The 19,635-nt window shown below is 32.6% G+C and overlaps 1 protein-coding gene across 4 annotated transcripts in view; it reads right to left on the bottom strand.

Annotated features, from left to right (window-relative positions):
* Window positions 1–16,090: 16,090 nt before the first annotated feature.
* LOC127873362 (uncharacterized) overlaps window positions 16,091–19,635 on the bottom strand; it is a 51,292-nt gene continuing 47,747 nt past the window's right edge. For all 4 annotated transcript variants that reach the window (XM_052417210.1, XM_052417211.1, XM_052417212.1 and 1 more), the window contains exon 13: window positions 16,091–19,596. In XM_052417210.1, the coding sequence (XP_052273170.1) occupies window positions 19,535–19,596 (62 nt within the window). In that variant the 3' untranslated portion in view covers window positions 16,091–19,534. The remainder of the gene's footprint in view (window positions 19,597–19,635) is intronic.

Here is a 19,635-nt window from a genome sequence, read left to right as displayed (position 1 = left end):
ATAAATATGTACTAAATAACACTTAGACTTGTACCAACAAATGCTACAATCAGTATACATGCGCATAATATATTTCATAATCAAAATTTCTTGTTACCACAAGCAGGCTTCCTTTTTTAAACCTATTTATTTAAGCTCGATTGCGTAGCAAGCCTAAGCTTATACGAAACGCTCTCGAGTCCGTTTCCTTAGTGTCTATGGAGGAGATCTAAAGAACGCTCCCACAGTGGGGATCGAACCCGTGACCTCCCGATCGCTAGGCGGACCCCATATCCACTACGCCACGGCGATCTATGTATGTTCTTAATAAGCATAATGGACATTTGTAGGTACGCATATTCTACATATTTAACTAGTTTATATAAAAGGACCCGCATTACAAACTTCTCTATTAAAATACCTATTTTTAACAGATTAAACGCCTCGTTATGAAAGATAAAATTACCAAAATACGAAATGAAGAATGAATACAATTAAATATATGTATAACAACATTTTACCTTTGCATAACACAATTTAATGACAAAGCGAGTCAACTGTCATAGTTACATTTTTTATATGCGCGTTATATACACTTCAGTATGCACACATTTTATTAACTTTATTATTCAATACATTCAAGCAGTTTCACTTTACATTTCAACAGTTCATATCCAATATCCCGATAAGTTAAAATACGAAGCCTATACGTTTAAGTTTAATATTATATCTGTTACATTCACTTATAAAACATAATATTTACGAAAAATCAAAAATGTATGCGGGACATGCATTGCTTTTCAATAAGAGCGCAACTAAAATGGTTATAATCATTCTTGAAACATTTAAGAACTACGATATCCTTTAATCATTTTAAGAAATAAAATAACTTGCATATTTGTACGTACCAATAAACTATAATATATAGTAACAATTACATATAAGATACTTTTACCGGGCGTAAAGTTATTATAGCACTACAAATATAGAGCCTTTAATAATAATAAAAAAGAAGAAGAAGAAGAAGAAGAAGAAGAAGAAGAAAAAGAAGAAGAAAATCTTTATTTAAAGAAGATAGACTTGTTAAGAAACACATCAGATGAAATTACATAATATGCAATTTATATAATTCATTTCTTATTTTCAACAAGGTCTTCTTACAATATACAATTTATAACAAATACATCATATTTCATCTTGAGCAATAAGAACAAAACATAAAGAATCATATATGCATGCACACTTATAATGATATATATTATAATTAAAAACAAATGACAGACATAAAACTACAATAACCATTTATGCAAGAACAGTATTCAAACATTAAACTAATATTATTTACTAAAACATCATGAAGCATGTTCAGTTTATTTCATAAAGTGTGGAAGAAAGATAAGCTTTTAATGTTTTCTTAAATGTAAATTGTTTGTTTGACGTATAGATTGGGGTAACGAATTCCATTTTTTTTGCTAGAAAATTCAAACGATTGTTTGAAAAAGTTTGTTTTGGGTATTCGCACTAGCTTTAAATCCACCTTTTCGCAAGATCGCAAGTTATAGTGATTTTTTTGTGAAGGTGTCAAAAGGTCACGTATGTATGTTGGGGTTTGATTGTGAAATGCTTTAAATACAATAACTGACGTGAAATAGTGATTACGCTGTTCGAAAGTCAACCATTTTAGATCTTTAAATAGTGTTTTTGAATTAGTGTTGTACTTTTTTTTAAATATGTGCACCACAACGCTTTTGTATTTTGACTACTAGTATTCTATTAATTTCCGTTTTGGCCGCTGAACTCCAGGTAAATTTGGAAAAACCACATTTGTCGATTTTATCATATTCGCGCATTTAAAATTAGCTTTTTTTCAAATGAAAAATGTCACCTGAAACGGTGACATACAGACAATTATTTGCTGCAATCAAACATTAAGTATATTTCAAATAATGCAACATTTTGAATTCAGATAAAAATATAACCATATGGCAAATAACATGATTACTTCGTGTCTGGCGTTAATCGGTCCGAAAATACTTTACTATTTTCTAAAGCAAATTGTAAATCTAAATACTTAAGTTTTTAGAAGACGACATCAATAATATTAATACTTTCAGTATATTATATAAACATTGTGTAAACTAATACAACAAAACATGTGTGGTGCCGTCGTGGTAATATTGTTGATGGTGTGTAGCCTGAAAACAATCTTATGGCACTTCGTCATGTTCGCGGATATGAATTTAGAGTTGGAAAAATGATAATGCCTATTAAATTGTTCTATTTTGAGACAATATTAACAGATTTAACACATATTGTGTATTTTTCCTTAAATATTGAGTTATACATTGCAGAAAAAGCGTCGATATCGTTCATATCCGCACTTTTCGGTCATATCCGCGGATCAATCGTGATACATCGGCTATCTCGGATTCCTCCGTAAGATTGGCCTCGTGGCTAACGGTCGCCATATTGCCTTGTATTACTACTTTACTCAATCGTGATACCTCGGCTATCTCGGATTCCTCCGTGAGCCTGCTATACTCTGAACAAGTATTGTTTCTTCTCAGAAAACTGGCTTAAGTGTCTTACTAAGCTTTAGACTTTGAGTTTCAGTGCAATCTATCTAAAATAAATTGGTCAAATTAAATAATAATTTGTAAAAAATAAACATTCTGCACAAATTCAATTATTTACTTTCAGTATATATATATATATATATATATATATAATATATATTATTGTATCATTATCATCATTAAATATTCTGAAAATAATCTAAATTATCATGATTACTTTAAAGTAGAATTTTTATTTTTTTCTCATTATTTATAATGAATTTCCACATTTGCTTGATTCAAAATAAAATGTATTAATAAGGGTTTCAGTTTTTAATTTTTATCCAATTTTTAGTTCGATTAAATTTACAGTACTAACTACAAACATGTATGTGAAATGCACTTGAGTTCGTTTCCTGGGCCTAGAACCAGTACTTGGGTGTCTCTTGAAAATTTCTTAAGAATGCTCCCACACTGGGGGTCGAACCAGTGACCTCCAGATCATTAGGTGGACACCACATCCATTACACATCAGCGACCTTTAATTAGTAAATTACTTTAGTATTGCAGCATTATATAATATAATGTTGCTACATATTTTTGGAAAATGATTAATGTGCTGTACTAAATAAATCTAAATGCATACAATTTTAATTGTGTATATTGTGTGATTATTAGTTACAAATTCACTTTTTACAGGTATAGACCGTTCCATAATTTAGTAATTACCCAATTATCTCCCCTGAATTCTCTCCGCGTCCGCCATTACACTACTGCCAAACAACCGGTAACATATATAAGAACAGAACAGAACAATACTTTATTACTCCCAGGTATACATAGATACAACATGGGGAACATATAATATACATAGTACAAAATACATTGTTTGTTTCCGGTTCAAGTGCGGGACATTTTGGTATAGGGGGAAGTCATATTTATATAAGCAGTTTGAATCACTTAACAGTTTTAACAGTTACATTGATTGTTTGTTAGTTTTAAATTAAGTTCGCAAAATGGGAGAGATAAAAATTAACATTGGTTTTCAATAATAGCATTTGTGCTTAAACAATAATTTAGTAATAATAATAGTAATTAAATAATAATAATAATAATAATAATAATAATAATAATAATAGTAATAATAATAGTAATAATAATAATAATAATAGTAATGATAATAATAATAGTAGTAGTAATAATAATAATAAATATTATTATGATAAAAAAAATAATAATAATGATATTGATAATAATACGCATAAGAATCATGCATGCACAGAATAACCCTATACATTATCATCATTTACATGAAACGATTTCATAATCAAGATATTCATATTCACAATCTCGTGTATTTTAAGCAGTGTCATAGTCATTGGTAATATACATCAACATAATGTTAGGAATAATTTAACAATAGATAATGTAAGTATACATACATAAATGCTATTCATTGTTCATCAGAGAAGAAACATCACACAATTATTAACGTGATAAATAACAGTATTTTATTTACTGGTGTATGGTACGTCTACATAGATTATAATTGTAAGTGTTTATAGAGTCGATGCGGATCATTTCGTGGAATAGCCTCATTTGCGGACTATAGTAAATCACAGGTGACGTCACTGCACTACTGCAGTATTTAACATACGGGTCTTTGCGACCTAGTTTGAGACCGTGTACAGTTAAAAGTTATGGATCACCTCGTGTGATTATTATCGGTTTAGACAGACGCGTGTTTTTAACAGATGTCGGTGCAAAATTAATTGGATATCACCCGCGAATTGAGGTAAGCCATTTAATAGTTGGAGAGTAAGTAATATATCATGCTTTAAAGTTATACAGTAGGCGTTCGATAAACTTGCATCGTGAATAATTAAAGCAAGTGAGTTCGGAGGCATTGGCGTTTTGTTGTTGTTGTTTTTCGAAGATATAAAACTCAATGCAATAGTCTAATGCCTGATAAATTTCTTCATTATAATTCTGCTAAATTTCGAAAGCTCTTTCATTTCTAATATTGATGACGGCGTCATGATTTCGTTAAATGTTGCATGCCTTTCTATTTGGTTTCCTAAATATCGATGCCGTTCGTTATCAAAATAAGGGCATGTCATTAAATAGTGTTTTTCAGTAGCTATTTCGTGTGTGTTACATAGGTTGCAAAGACGATCATGGAATGGAATGCCTTCATAGCGGCCAGTTTCTACAGGGAGGAGGTGGTTGGCAGTGCGGAATCTAAAGATACTTTGGGACTCATCGGGATGAATTTTAATCAGGTAAGGCTCAAACTCATGGTTACTTTTATAACTGCTGTAGATGCGCCCTTTGTTGCTTATTTGTAGTTCAGCGTTCCATGATTGCTTAAATTGATCAATTAGTGTTTGTTTTATTTGTATGTGGATGTTGTTTTGTGTAATTTGTGTTTGGTTTTGCCAGATGTCTGGTCTTCCAACAGATGTAAGGATTTCTTTAATTTTATTTAACCATTTGAAATTTAAATTTGGTTGTGACAACATATGTTGGTAAGTTAGTAAAGATATTTTGCTTTCTTTGCCTGTTATAAGTCTATTCCAAAAGGAGATCATTTTTGTTTTAATATTAATGCTTAAAGGGTAGCGTCCTAGTTCACCATATAGAAAGTTGATTGGTGTTGACCGACGGGCTTTTGTGATTTTTCTCATGAAATCTTTGTGAACCTGTTCTAATATTTCTAAATTTTCATATCCAAATATTTCTGAGCCATAGGTAAGAATGGGTAGAACAGTATGATCAAAGAGTTTAAAAGCTAAGTGGATAGGTAAATTTGCATTGTTAACACGAGTCCAAAGAAGGTGCATGGCTTTTGAGGCTTGTTCTTTTACATGTTTGCGGGCGTTTAAGAAGGATCCATTACTAGAGAATGTGACGCCAAGATAGTGATAAGTTTTTGTTATTTCAATTGTGTTATTTCCACATTTAAAATTAAAGTTCCTTGTTTGTCTAGCGCCAAAGATAATAACTTTTGTTTTTGTAATATTAATATTTAGGTACCAGTTTTTGCAATAATTATGAAACGTGTTAAGGCTGTTTTGCAGGTCAGAGGCACTACTTGAGACAATGACGGTGTCATCTGCATACAATAGGACCAGAAGCTTAAGCCACAATATTGCAGTATCTGGGTTGATAAGTTCAACCCCAACAGATCCATTTATATGCAGGTATGAATGAAGGTCATTTAAGAAAAGCGAGAAAAGTACTGGTGATAAATTTTCTCCTTGCCTTACTCCTATTTCTGACAAAAAGTACTGGGAGCATTCTCCATTTAGGGAAACGCATGATTTTATGTTACTGTACATATTTAAAAGGACTCTGAAAAAGTTGCCATTAATTTGCGTGCCTAGTACTTTATGCCAGAGGCCAGCTCTCCACACTTTATCGAACGCCTGCGAAAAATCAATGAAGGCGCAGAAAAGTTTTTGTTTGCGTTTTTTAATTATCTCTATTAATGCATGAAGGGTGAAAATATGGTCTGCGCAAGAGTAACCCTTACGGAAGCCAGCTTGATTTTCCTCTAAAATGTTATTTAATTCAAGAAAAGTGTTTAGTCTTTGGTTCAAAATTGAGGTAAACAATTTGCCCATACAGCTGAGCAGTGTTATGGGCCTATAATTGCTCGGTTCAGTTGGGCTCCCTTTGTTTTTAAAAATTGGGATTATAGTGCCTTCAAGCCAGGATAGTGGGATGATACCTGTTTGTAGGACACAGTTGAACAATTTAGTGTAGAAAGGGAGCAAGATATCTTTTGTTGATTTGATGTATTCATTTAATATGTGATCGGAAGGACTAGGTGCTTTTGAATTTTTCAGTTTTAGTATACATTTGCAAATTTCATCCTGGCTTATTTCCATATTTAAAAATTCATTTGTGTTGGGTATATCTTCTATATCATTGTTGAAACGGTTATCGTCTATTGAATTTTTATTTATCTCTTTGAAGTGTTCGTGAAAAGATTCAAGTGGTGGAGAGCTGGATTCTTTTGTTTTTGGTTTGAGACCCCTAATGAACTTCCAGTATTTTTTAGGGTTTTTGTCATTCATTTCACGTAATTTAGCACTGGTGCTTAGTTTTTCTTTATTAACATAAAATTTGATAGTCCTTTTATAATGATTGCTGGCATGTTTCAGACTTAATTTATTATCACAATTTTTATTAATATTGTATTTGGCTTTTGCTTCATGATATTGATTTCTTGATTGGTGACATTTGGACCCAAACCATGGTTTATTGTTGGGATAATTGTTTCTATAATTTAGATTTTGGTTTATAAATGTTTTTGAGAGCACCGATTATTCAACCGGTGAATTTCTTTCTTTTTGTAAAACTTGTTTGTTTGTCATGCAAATTGTATGAAATAAAGTTTTTCTGCTAGAGGAGATGTTAAGTTAGTGTTATAACAGAAAAATGTTTGAAAACGTGCATTTTTTAGGTATTTGTCTAGGAAAATAAACACGTTAACACATTAAAAAAAAAACATTTAATTAAACTAAATGCAATATTTATCATTTGATTATATGCATCAATCTTAAAATCGCGTAATCCTTATATATATACAAATTAAAAGTTATGTCCAATATAGAATATCAGAAATTGTGCACCGTAAAGATACTAGCCCGTTTAATCCCTGGTTTAATTTATGAAAAAAAGTATTTGATAATTATAAAATTTACCTAAAAACATAACATTTAACGTATTTAGCGGGTATCGGTTAATTAAAACTACGTCATTTCGTATGAAGATTTAATGTTACGGCAATGCACGAACGACATCATAAAACAAGAAATTACATTTGACACGAACGGGGGTAAATATTGTTTAAAAAAAATATTAATATAGATATATGTGTGTTAAAATGTTAGATATTTGCCACTCATACTCACTAGTAACGAGTTTTCAATATACATGAATACACAGTTCAAATTGCATCATGTAAAGTTGTGTTTTTCAGTTGTATGTTTATATTCCTCAATAGCGTCATTCTCTGTACAAAACCCATCAAATTAAAATTACATGTTAATACTGTCATGCACTTCGCTTTTAATAGGGCTTTGTAGTACGTTTATTTTCAATGCACCCCTTATACTTTCTATTACTCACGTGTTTATCACACTAACGTACTCATGCCATTCATAATTTTATTTTTATAATTAGATGTATTACTATTGTAATTTATTGAAGCTTTTCTGCAAACAATATTACGGCTTATGCATAGAGCTCTTTGTTGTGTCAAATTGTCGGCCTTTTAGTCTTCAGATAATCTTTAATTTGATGCTTATGCCGCGTTTTTAAAGTTGCAAATAAATGTATTAATAAATTCGTTTGGCGCTTAATAATATATTTTTGAAATATTATTAAGTGTTTTTTTCGGAGTTTTTTTGTGTGGATTAATTGACTAAACATTTGGTGTCGTTATCCATATGTTTTGCGTTATTTCAAAGACCTATAAAATACATTTTTTAGTATTTTTTAGCTTTATAGTTGTTAAATGATTCACAGATAAAAATATAGATATATCACATAGATCAAATTCTCTTCATTTTCCGAATAATCACATAAAAGATCGTCAAGATCAATATCACTCTCTCATAATAAAAAGCTCGTTTTTTTAACGTGACAAAATTCCATAATTAAATATAAATCCAAACCACAATTTTTTATCTTTTATATCAGTTAGAACAAGAAAAATAAAGGAAGGCGTATCAAAAATATCATACTTAATATAATATGTTATGATTTTGGAATGTAGATTTTTACCACATGAGACCAATTACAAACAATTAGCGGTAATTAATTGCGCGAGAATCTTTAATAAGTATTAATTAAAATATAAATTGCTTGATGTTGCGGCTATTAAAATCAACACAACAATACATGCGTGAATTGTTTGTGAAACGTTAAAAGTAACAAGTCTAAGACATAGTATGAGCGACTGAACCGGCAAATTTTCGCCGATGATTACCACTTGATTACAGATATAAAAAAAAAACAAATACACGAAAGCATTTTAAACATTTTATTTGTAACAATCAATCTCAACTTCAAACAATCATTTAAACAACAAAAATGTGATAATCGCCTCTAATTAATTCATTAAGTAATTTATTTATCCGACAACGGTTAAGCGGGTATTCTCTACGTTTTTGGCTTTTGGAATCGCAGTCTCGCACCAGTTAGCAGCAGTGTAATGGCGGACAGTCACGTGGCTGACAATATGGCGGCGGTCAATTTATCGATTATGGAACGGTCTATACTGGATTATGAAAGACTGATAAACATAAAATTGACAACTCATCTCCCCAACGATACTTTGTGTGGCTCATTTGCAGAACAAACCCATAGTCAGTGAGAAAACTACAGTGTAAAAAGACCACTTGATTGTGACAATTATGGCTGACCAAGCAAATGTTATCATTTAAAATAAAGAAAACTTCCAGTTCAATATACATTTTATACCAATTATGACATTGACCAAAACAGAAAATAATTATAACGTTGATTTTCCCAAAATTGACTGTTACAATTGGATACTGTTTTAAGCTTCACTCTACTTTGTCTGAAAATTAAAGTTCTAAATGATGTAATAGAAACATACATATTTAATTTTTAGTTTTACAAGTATATATATATATATATTTATACATACATATATTATTATATCTTTTTATCGATGGTCAATCAATTTAAGTTTAACTTATATATATACACATTATAAACATGTGTATGCTTTGATTTTTTTCTATTGAAGCCAAATTAATATCCCATTAGATAGATAGATAATATCACAGCAGTATTCCTAGTTTGTCTGCAAGTACTGCAGAAATCATGGATTATTATTTTACTGAGTCAGCCTTAATCTTTATATTTTAATTGTTAAAACAGATTAAGATGTGCATAATACAATTGAGGATGCATCAAGATTAAAAAATGGTACATGTATAAATTAATAAAGAATCAATAGCAATCAGAAACTGTGCATTTTTTTCAGTATTGTGTGAAAGGATTTGAAGTAATTATGTGTTTTTGAAATATGATTTATGTGAATTTGAATAAATATATAAAATTTAGTGATTTTCTCAGACAAAACTGTTAATTACATACCAAAGTATTCAGAATGTATTATTGTAATATTCATTCGAATGTTTTAGTACAAAAAGCACTTTTCCCTGGCATTTGTATTTATAGTAATTGCATATTTTATTATTCTGACAGCATTTATAAACTGTGCAAGCATGAACACGGTTTCATTTTTTGAGTATTTAAACAAGAGGGCCATGATGGCCCTGTATCGCTCCACTGCTGAAAAAAAGGCTGAAACAAATTTCTCTGCATGTGCAAATACTTAAATATAGGCCCTATTTAAGCACATGTACACTTTTGTGACCTTCTGGGCTGCGTCAAATTTAACCCCAGGGGCATAATTTGAGCAAACTTTGTAGAGGACTACTATATCTCACTTCATACAAAATGTGGTAGCCCTAGGTCCTAGAGTTAAGGACAAGAATATTTTTAAAGTTTTCACAAAATAAGCAAGATATAAGCGTATATAATGTTCAATTTTGTGACCCGCGGGTCAGAATCAAATTTGACCCAAAGGGCATAATTTGAACAAACTTGGTAGAGGACTATACGATGTTATTGCATACCAAATTTGGTAGCCATAGTCCGAATGGTTTACGACAAGAAGATTTTTAAAGATTTCACAAATAGGCGCTTTATAAGCGTTTATTCAGTTTTGTGACCTCCTGGGGCAGGGTCAAAGTTGACTCCAGAGGCATTATTTGAACAAATTTGGAAGAGGTTTATTAGATGTCATACATACCAAATTTGGTAGCCCTAGGCCCAATGGTTATGGACAACAAGATTTTTAAAGTTTTCACAAAATAGGCCTCATATAAGCGTATGTTCAGTTTTGTGACCTCGGGCAGGGTCAAATTTGACCGAAGGGGCATAATTTGAACAAACTTGGTAGAGAACTATTACATGTCACTACATACCAAATTTGGTAGCCCTATGCCTTATGGTTAAGGACAAGAAGAGTTTTAAAATTTTCACAAAATAGGCACTATATAAGCATATAATTGATTTTGTGGCCCCCGGGGCAGGGTCAAATATGACCCCTGGGGCATAATTTGAACAAACTAAGTAGAGAACTATACAATGTCACTACATACCAAATTGTGTAGCCCTAGGCCTAAAGGTTATGAACAAGAAAAGTTTTCACAAAATAGGCATTATATAAGCATATGTTCAATTTTGTGACCCCCGGGGCAGGGTCAAATTTGACCCTAGGGATTAAATTTGAACAAATTAGGTAGAGGACTATTAGATGTCACTATATACCAAATTTGATAGCCCTAGGCCGGATGGTTATGGACAAGAAGATTTTTGAAGTTTTCACAAAATAGGCCTTATATAAGCATATGTTCAATTTTGTGACCCTCGGGGCAGGGTAAAACTTGATCCCAGGGGCATAATTTGAAAAAACTTGGTAGAGGACTATAAGATGCCACTACATACCAAATTTGGTAGCCCTAGGCCCTATGGTTATGGACGAAAAGATTTGTAAAGTTTTCACAAAATAAACCCTATATAAGCATATGTTCAATTTTGTGACCCCCGGGGCAGGGTCAAAATTGACCCCAGGGGCATCATTTGAACAAATTTGGTAGAGGACTATTAGATGTCTCTACATACCAAATTTGACAGCCCTAGGCCCAATGATTATGGACGGGAGATTTTGAAAGTTTTCACAAAAAAAGGCCTTATATAAGCAAATTTTCAATTTTGTGACCCCCGGGGCAGAGTCAAATTTGATCCCAGGGGCATAATTTGAACAAATTTGAAAGAGGTTTACCCCAGGAACATTCCTAAGAAATTTCATCAGAATTGGACCAGTAGTTTAGGAGAAGATGTTTAAAGGAAAAGTTAATGCACGGACGCACGATGGACACAGGACCTTTGGCCAGTGGAGCTAAAATCAAATTAAACATTTAGTTTTGATGTAAAATCAGTTTTTATATGCAAGTGTTTATTTCACTTATAAATTAAAACAGCATTTTATACATTATTGAAAAGATTATTCCAAGCTTGATGTCATATTTCAACTTTGCATAGTGTAGTTAATTGAACATTGTATTGAACTGTATGGGCAGCTATATTTTTTAATTTATGTATGTTGTATTATACAAAATGCATTATTTCTACCACAAGTAGACCATATAAGGCCGACTGCTACTAAATATGCACTGGTATGAATTTGACACTGTTTTTGATGCTCATACAAAACTTTAATTATTACTTCACTTTAGTATATTAAATATTTTCAAGTTTTTGTTCAACATTTTTTGCAAAAGAGTGTCTTAATGCATTTGAAAATATACATAAAACAAACTAAAAATGCATTTTAATATACCTTTTTCCTGGTAAAGTGTATTTGGGATGATAAAAAATACACTTGCAGAGTATTAATGCTGGAAAAATGCAGAAAAAAATACATTTGTTTCTGTTAGAAGTGTGTCTGGTCTGCATTTTTAAGTGTATTAAATGCACATCAAATGCAGATAAATACAATGCCAATACTGTTACATGTATTGTAATGGACATAAAATGCACTTGTTCTTGTAATTAAATGCTTTAGTGAATTGAAATAACCTTTTACAACGTTTTAACAATTAATAATACCTTTTTATATAAATTTTCTTTTGAAATGTGACACTTAATTGATTTTTGCACCACTAGTAAGAGATATAATTTGTGCTCATAATGCTTTATCATTACACTATATAATATCATTTGTTGTATGAAAATTACCCGTAAAATTCATGTGAAAGCTCAAGAGATCAATAGCAGCGTGCTATACCCTGCTCCTTTTTACATGACTTGATGGTATTTAGTCCCCAATTCTACATGGCCAAGGGCAAATTAATATGCAGATTTGACAAATAAGTCATAACTGGGATCCAATAGGCAGACTTTCATATTACTTGTATTTAATTTAAATCATGATCTGAATTGCTCTTTGGCAAATCTTCGTTGGTCACAGTATTCAACTGAATTTTGTTCACGTTGTAGTGATTATATTTTCAATATTTATCAGACAACATCTTTCTTCAAAAGTTTAACATGATTGCTTGGTTAATTTAAAAACAAGATCAATGCATCATAACATAAAATGAAAAAATGTGTAATAGTAAAAATGGCAGCAAAAAAGCACTAGATTGTCTGCCTTAAATCTGAGACGTTATGTTGATGTATTGGAATTTCTCATAAATAATGTGTTCCATAGTTGTATAATTGTATAGTGCATGCATGAGTGTTGTCAATGTCACAATACCAATTAAAGCCTATAATTTACTAAAACAATTTAAAGTTTGATGTGTTTTTTTTCAAGATCTGTTATATATATATATATATATATATATATATATATATATATATATATTGTTGAAAAGTTAAAATGCAATATGTTTACTGTAATTAAGTGACAAATAGTTGTACTGATTTGGTTGGATGCATATATGCAGATATATCATGGTTTGTGCAGAGGACAGTAGCAAAAACAAGAGCTGTCTCCGTAGGATGACATACGCCCCCGATAAACGCTTTGATAGAAGTTATGAGCATTCTTCAAAACCTAAACGCCGACCCTAAGTTAAAGGTCAAAGGGGTCAAAATTTGTGTGTGTATGGGAAGGCCTTGTCCATATACACATGCATACCAAATATGAATGTTACATCTGAAGCGACATAAAAGTTATGAGCATTTTTTCGAAACCTAAATGCAAAGTGTGACGGATAGACAGACGGACAGTGCGATCACTATATGCCCTCCTTTGGGAGCATAAAAATGTGTTTCACATTGTTTTGGTAAATTAGTAATGTAGTTAAAAGAACAGAATCATCAATTATAAAGTTATTGATTATAAAGTGTTGCTGGCATACTTGATGCATTCATCTAGCTATAAGAAGGTCCCTGTTTTATCCCCACTGGCACTGAGCGAGGGTTCTCAAAATCTTTAAACAATATGAATTAGTACATACACAATGTATAGGGTCGAGAAAGCCTTGTTGATATGGGGGCTAAACACCTGAAATCAAAGCGACCCAGGTTAGAGGCCGAGGCCAAATAAATAAACCAGAGGCCGCATGAGCCTGCTATACTCTGAACAAGTATTGTTTCTTCTCAGAAAATTGGCTTAAGTGTCTTACTAAGCTTTAGACTTTGAGTTTCAGTGCAATCTATCTAAAATAAATTGGTTAAATTGAATAATAATTTGTAAAAAATAAACATTCTGCAAAAATTCAATTATTTACTTTACCTGTGTGCATGAAAAATTTTCAGTCTTGATGTCAAAAGCACCATAGCTATGAAACACTTGTATTTTGAATATTGCAATGTTCCTCAGAAATGATGCTGATGATAATTCTATACGATCATGACATGAAAAATGATGAATTATTAGATATATTTCTAAATTCCATTTCCACCAACAATTCGGTTATTCCACTACCAGTTCACATGCTTCATACACAGTTGAAAATAACACTATTCCACTCAACAACCGTGACACATGTACTCAATTTTTCAACTTTTCGCAATTAAAATTGTCTTCTACTGTTATTGCTGTTGTTGTACTTTTGAAAGTAGTTCGAAAGATGGCGACTATTAACCCAGAGATTGATTTATGAAATAAATCGTCTGCTGATCCAGAGTGTATTAGCAACATCGAAAATCTTAGCTGGACTGACCAGCAGAACAATATTATAATGAAGCTGTTTGGAAAACCCCTTTAATTGTTGGCGTTGTGTTGTCTGGAGTAGTTTGCTCCTTACGTGTGTAGGAGAACAATTTTATATATGACTTTGAATCTTTTTGTAATACCGTTGTCATTGTTGGCTCTGTGTTGTCTGAGGTGCTTTCCATTTACAAGTGTGTCAGGTTAATACACTGATTAAAATACATTGTTAATATTTGAATTAATACCACTTGAAATAACGTTCACGAATTATAAACAACGGAGATTTCAAATGATCCACAGTCGCCCTGTTTTACTCCTAAGTGTGGTTTATAATGTTGGTTCTTACATAATGTAAGATGCAAGATTTTATCACAACATTTTACATAATTAATTAATGAGTTGTTTAGCTTTTGTCCGCTGTGAATTACTTCACATGTAAAAGTTGAAGTAGGTAAATGCAGTTGCTTATATTCATTTCTAAGTGACTTCACATTGTATAATTATAATAATACGACTAAAAGTTACTTTAAGACACTATTTTACAGTCATAAAATTTTCATATATGTTGTTATTTGTGTAAAATTCGCCATTCCTAAAAAGTACGTTTCAGCTGTTGAAATATTTCGGATATATTGTACCGTAACATTTCTTCTCTTTTGCATTTTTGTTTATGTCAGAGAGAAGTATATTTGTTTATTGTTAGATGTAGAATCTTTTGCTCATCTATGTTTGCTCCTAAAAAATTCTTTTGTCAGTTAAAATATAATATTGTTGAATGTTTTGCCGCTAGAGAACTTTGTTAAGGATTTAGGATTCCTAAATGCATTTGCTTGGTTGTCACAATCCTAAGTCGTTATGATTGGCTTAGTCAAATTCTTAGACATTTTCATTGGTTGGTGCGCAGAATCACCCAGAATCCTAAATCCTAAGTGCTTAGCGACAGGTATAAATAGCGCCGATAAACAACTTTTGGCATCTATCAATCTGTCAAGATCAGTTCAGATCACCTTTTGAAAGTTCATGTAAAATCTATTTATCCCTTCATTTAAAATAATAGTACTATAACTTCGTATTGCGTCATTCACCATTCCAAAGATGGTAAGCGTTATTTTGTCACATTAGATGAACGCTTCGTTAGGAACTCCAGAGAGCTTTAAATATGATGAAAGTTTATCGGCATTATTAAACTTGTAATATTGTTCAATGATATTGTGTTTATATGAGAACTGATGCATATGGAATATTTTAAATATCAATTAAAACAAGATTTTGAAACCGTGAAACTGTGTTCTTCACATTATTGAAAGTGTTATCCCGACACGGGCACTTGGAAGACAATGAAGAAGGTTAACATTGCCCGTACTTAAAGGTGGGGTATACTACACTAAGGCGCTCACCTGCGACTTAAATGGATCTTTTCACGGTTTGGTAAATTGACAAAATTGAAAAAAGTAGTTTCAGATTCGCAAATTTTCGGTTTAGTTATGATATTTGTGAGGAAACAGTATTTCTGAACATTTGCCATGGTCTAATATAGCCATTATATGCATCTTTTGACGATTTAAAAACCTAAAAATTATCAAGCGTTGCAACGCGAAACGATTGAATAATTTGGAGAGTTCTGTTGTTGTCGTTTAAATTTGTGAAACTACGAAGATTGCTTATATAACGTATAAAATACGCATCTTATGCATGCTTGGCAGGATAGCTCAGTTGGCTAATGCGTTTTTACTTCAGGATTCCGGGGGTCACTGGTTCGAGCCCTCCTGTGGGCTACTTTTTTTTTCTCTTTTAAATTTTATTTTTGATTTTTTACTGGAGCTTTTAAAATTCAATGTTTACATTTATCAATATAAAGCATTTAATGACAAACTTTAAAACAAGCCAAAATCTGTGAAAAGGCCCCTTTAAAGGAACTAGACTATTCTTAGATAGTGCCAGGTGATGCATGAAGATTGGAAAAAAAAAGTGACTTCTAGAGTATTAACATGTTTGTTTTTTATTTGACCTAGTGACCTAGTTTTTGAGCTCATACGACCATTTTTCAATCTCAGTCGCGATTTCATTGGGACAAATGTTCTGACCAAGTAACATGAAGATTGGCCAATACATGTGTTAACAAGGTTTTACTATAGCTATATAAGGAAAACTGCCCCGCCCCCTGGTGCCATTTTCAAACTCGTCCAAGATATTATTGGGACACATGTTCTAATCAAGTTTCATGAAGATTGGACTAAAAATGTGACTTTTAGAGTAATAACAAGGTTTTACTAAAGCCAAATAGCCATACATTGTATAAGGAAAAATGCCTGCCCGCTGGCAGCGACAATTTTCAACCAACGGGTACCATTTTCAAACTCATCCAAGATATCACTGGGACAGATGTTTTTACCAAGTTTCTTGAAGATTGGACAATAAATGTGGCCTCTTGAATGTTAACAAGCTTTTACTAAAGCCAAATAGCAAGACATTGCATAAGGAAAAATCCTCACCCGCTGGCAGCCACATTTTTCAACCAACCGGAACCATTTTCAAACTCGTCCAAGATATTATTGGGATGAATCTTCTCACCAAGTTTCTTGAAGATTGGACAATAAATGTGGCCTCTAGAGCGTTAAAAAGGTAAATGCTGACAACACAAAGGGGCAAAAGGTGATCACAAAATATCACCACGAGTATTTTGTGCTCAGGTGAGCTAAAATACGGCAATCACATTTGTAATAGGATGTTTTTTAACCAACACAAAGTAAAATATAGTCTGTAATAAGACTTTTCAGGAACTGTCAACTTCATACATTGACGACATACCACTAAATCGTTTTAAGTTAAAATAACAATTATTTAAAAAATTATATTAAATTTCATTACATATGAACTTATTCTTAGAACAATATATAGATATTCTCCAATCTCCACGCAGAGTTGTCGTTCCTTTCTCTCACATACACCTCTGCGAAAGGCTCAGCATGCCAATTTGCCTATCAAACAGCATGCCATTTTGCCTATCAAATACGTAAAACCGAACAAACGCATTCAGTGTATATTTGATTGGATAGTTAAGATCGCATGCATTAAATTAAGAAATATGACTTAAATTTACGATTAATCCGCCAAAAACTTGGTAGTATTAATGCGTCTCCTTGGAACTATTTTTTGCCCATTTACGCAGGCGGAATCATTCCGTACACGTAACAAATGTAAACAATTAAACATAATTTTCATTGAGTGTCGTTAGGAATTGCTTCGACGTATGTATGTATGTAGGTTTCTGTACATCAAAATACCATAACAATTTTATGATAATTAATTAAGACTGATATAAGATATCATGGTATGAGATGGTTTTCTTCAATGCAGTGAATGCAATGTAACCATCATGCAAGAGATTGTTTAGTATACTGTAACCTCCATGATGATCGCTTGGAATTATCATGGCATGAATGAGACGTTTTCATAACAATAGTCCGTTCTGAGCCCATCACAGAGGTGAATGTAATGTAACCATCGTGCAAGAGATTGGATATTCTCATCTAAAAGCCTAGTTGGCCAAGGTTTTTTTAAGATACAAAATGAGGTTTCGTTTCAGCAAAAATCACAATTTGAAAATCTAAATTGAAAACCAAATTTTTATATTACCTGAAACAATATCAGTTGGTCACAACATGTACCAAATACCAAAAGTTTCAAAACTGATATTTCTCTACAATAAAATATAATGATGTATTGCAAAAGTAAAACAAGAGCACCGCATAATGGGTGCCACGCTCGGCTGCGGGTGCAGTTTTGAATAGATGAAAGCTTGTCAGATTTTATTTTTTAGAGGTCACAGTGACCTTGACCTTTGACCTAGTGACCCAAAAATGGTTGTGGCATGTAGAACTCATCAAGGTGCAGCTACATATGAAGTTTCAATGTTGTAGGTTGAAGCACTTTGATTTAGAGCCAATGTTCGAAACCTTGACAAAATGTCAAGGTTTGAGCACGACGCGGACGGGGGACACGACGAGCTGGCTATGACAATACCTCGAGTTTTCTCCGAAAACAGCCGAGCTAAAAATATATCAACAAAAGAAGTAATAACTGATACATACACAATTAATATTATAACATAACTATAATAAATATATGACCGTTTAACAAAACAACTCATAATAAATTATTTAAGTTCCTCAATAAGTATGTCGTAATATCAAACATTTCAAAATTCTCATGATGAAATTAATATGATAATGTAACAATGATTAATAATAATATGTAATACTGAACTAATCCCACTCAGCAATCCACACAAAAAAAATCACATCATTTGATTATCACTGGGGACAATATTTAATTTTGAATTATCTAACACGAAAACATAAAATCACAACTTGCAAATCTAAATTAAAAACAAAATATTCAGAAACACACTGTGACATATTTTCACATAGTCACAATATGTACACAAAAATTCCCCTCCACCTCTTCTGGATCATATCCCGTGGGAACTGCTCGAACACCCTGAAAACAGTTACATCTAGTTCTCCCACCGCGTTCGCACCATTTCCCAGTCCTGGAAGTATGAAAACTTCGCCACAATGTTCCTTAATTTCCTCACAATTGGTGCACCAGAGGAACAATGCACACGTTCGAATCAACCATCTCAATGTGGAAAGCATCCTCGAAATGCTGGGGAAGCTTATGCTCTGTCACTTCAGCAGTCTTCAGGGACCCCGAAGAACATAAGATTGTTCCTCATGCTCTGTGACTGGAGGTACAACCCATCATCGCACATGGCTTCTTGCTCCTTCTCAAGCTCCTCGATACGTGACGCCATCTGCGCTGCACGAATGTCAGCCTCGTTCACCTTGTCTTAAAACTTATTCACTCGTTCGTCCACCTTCTACATCCCCTCATATACCGTAGTGCCACCCACAACTTTTTCATGTCTATCTCCATGCCCCCGATCCTCTTCTCAATGACCTCAATAATTCTTAGTTCCTCTCTACTGACTCAAGTCAGTGATATACAGTTTCTGCCATATTTGGTATCACTAATTTAGTACCCACTTGTAAGTCAGTACACACAAACAAACTATCGTTCAGTTGATCTCTGTACAATACCGAATTAGTCAAATTTATAACTTCACTTATCACAGTAATTTCCAAACACGATTTGCAAGTAATCTGTTCATTGACAGTGTTGGTTTTGCCACCTGCATCGGAAAACTCTCCAGCCTCGATCAAGAATGGACTAATGCACATCTCTCTTGATTGCAACCTCCGCTCCTGTTTGGGTATATACCTTAAATCAACAAAACATAGGTATATAACAGTGAACTGT

Source organism: Dreissena polymorpha, chromosome 3, assembly GCF_020536995.1.
Source record: "Dreissena polymorpha isolate Duluth1 chromosome 3, UMN_Dpol_1.0, whole genome shotgun sequence".
In the NCBI taxonomy this organism is placed as follows: domain Eukaryota; kingdom Metazoa; phylum Mollusca; class Bivalvia; order Myida; family Dreissenidae; genus Dreissena; species Dreissena polymorpha.
This window is presented reverse-complemented; position numbering and strand designations above follow the sequence as displayed.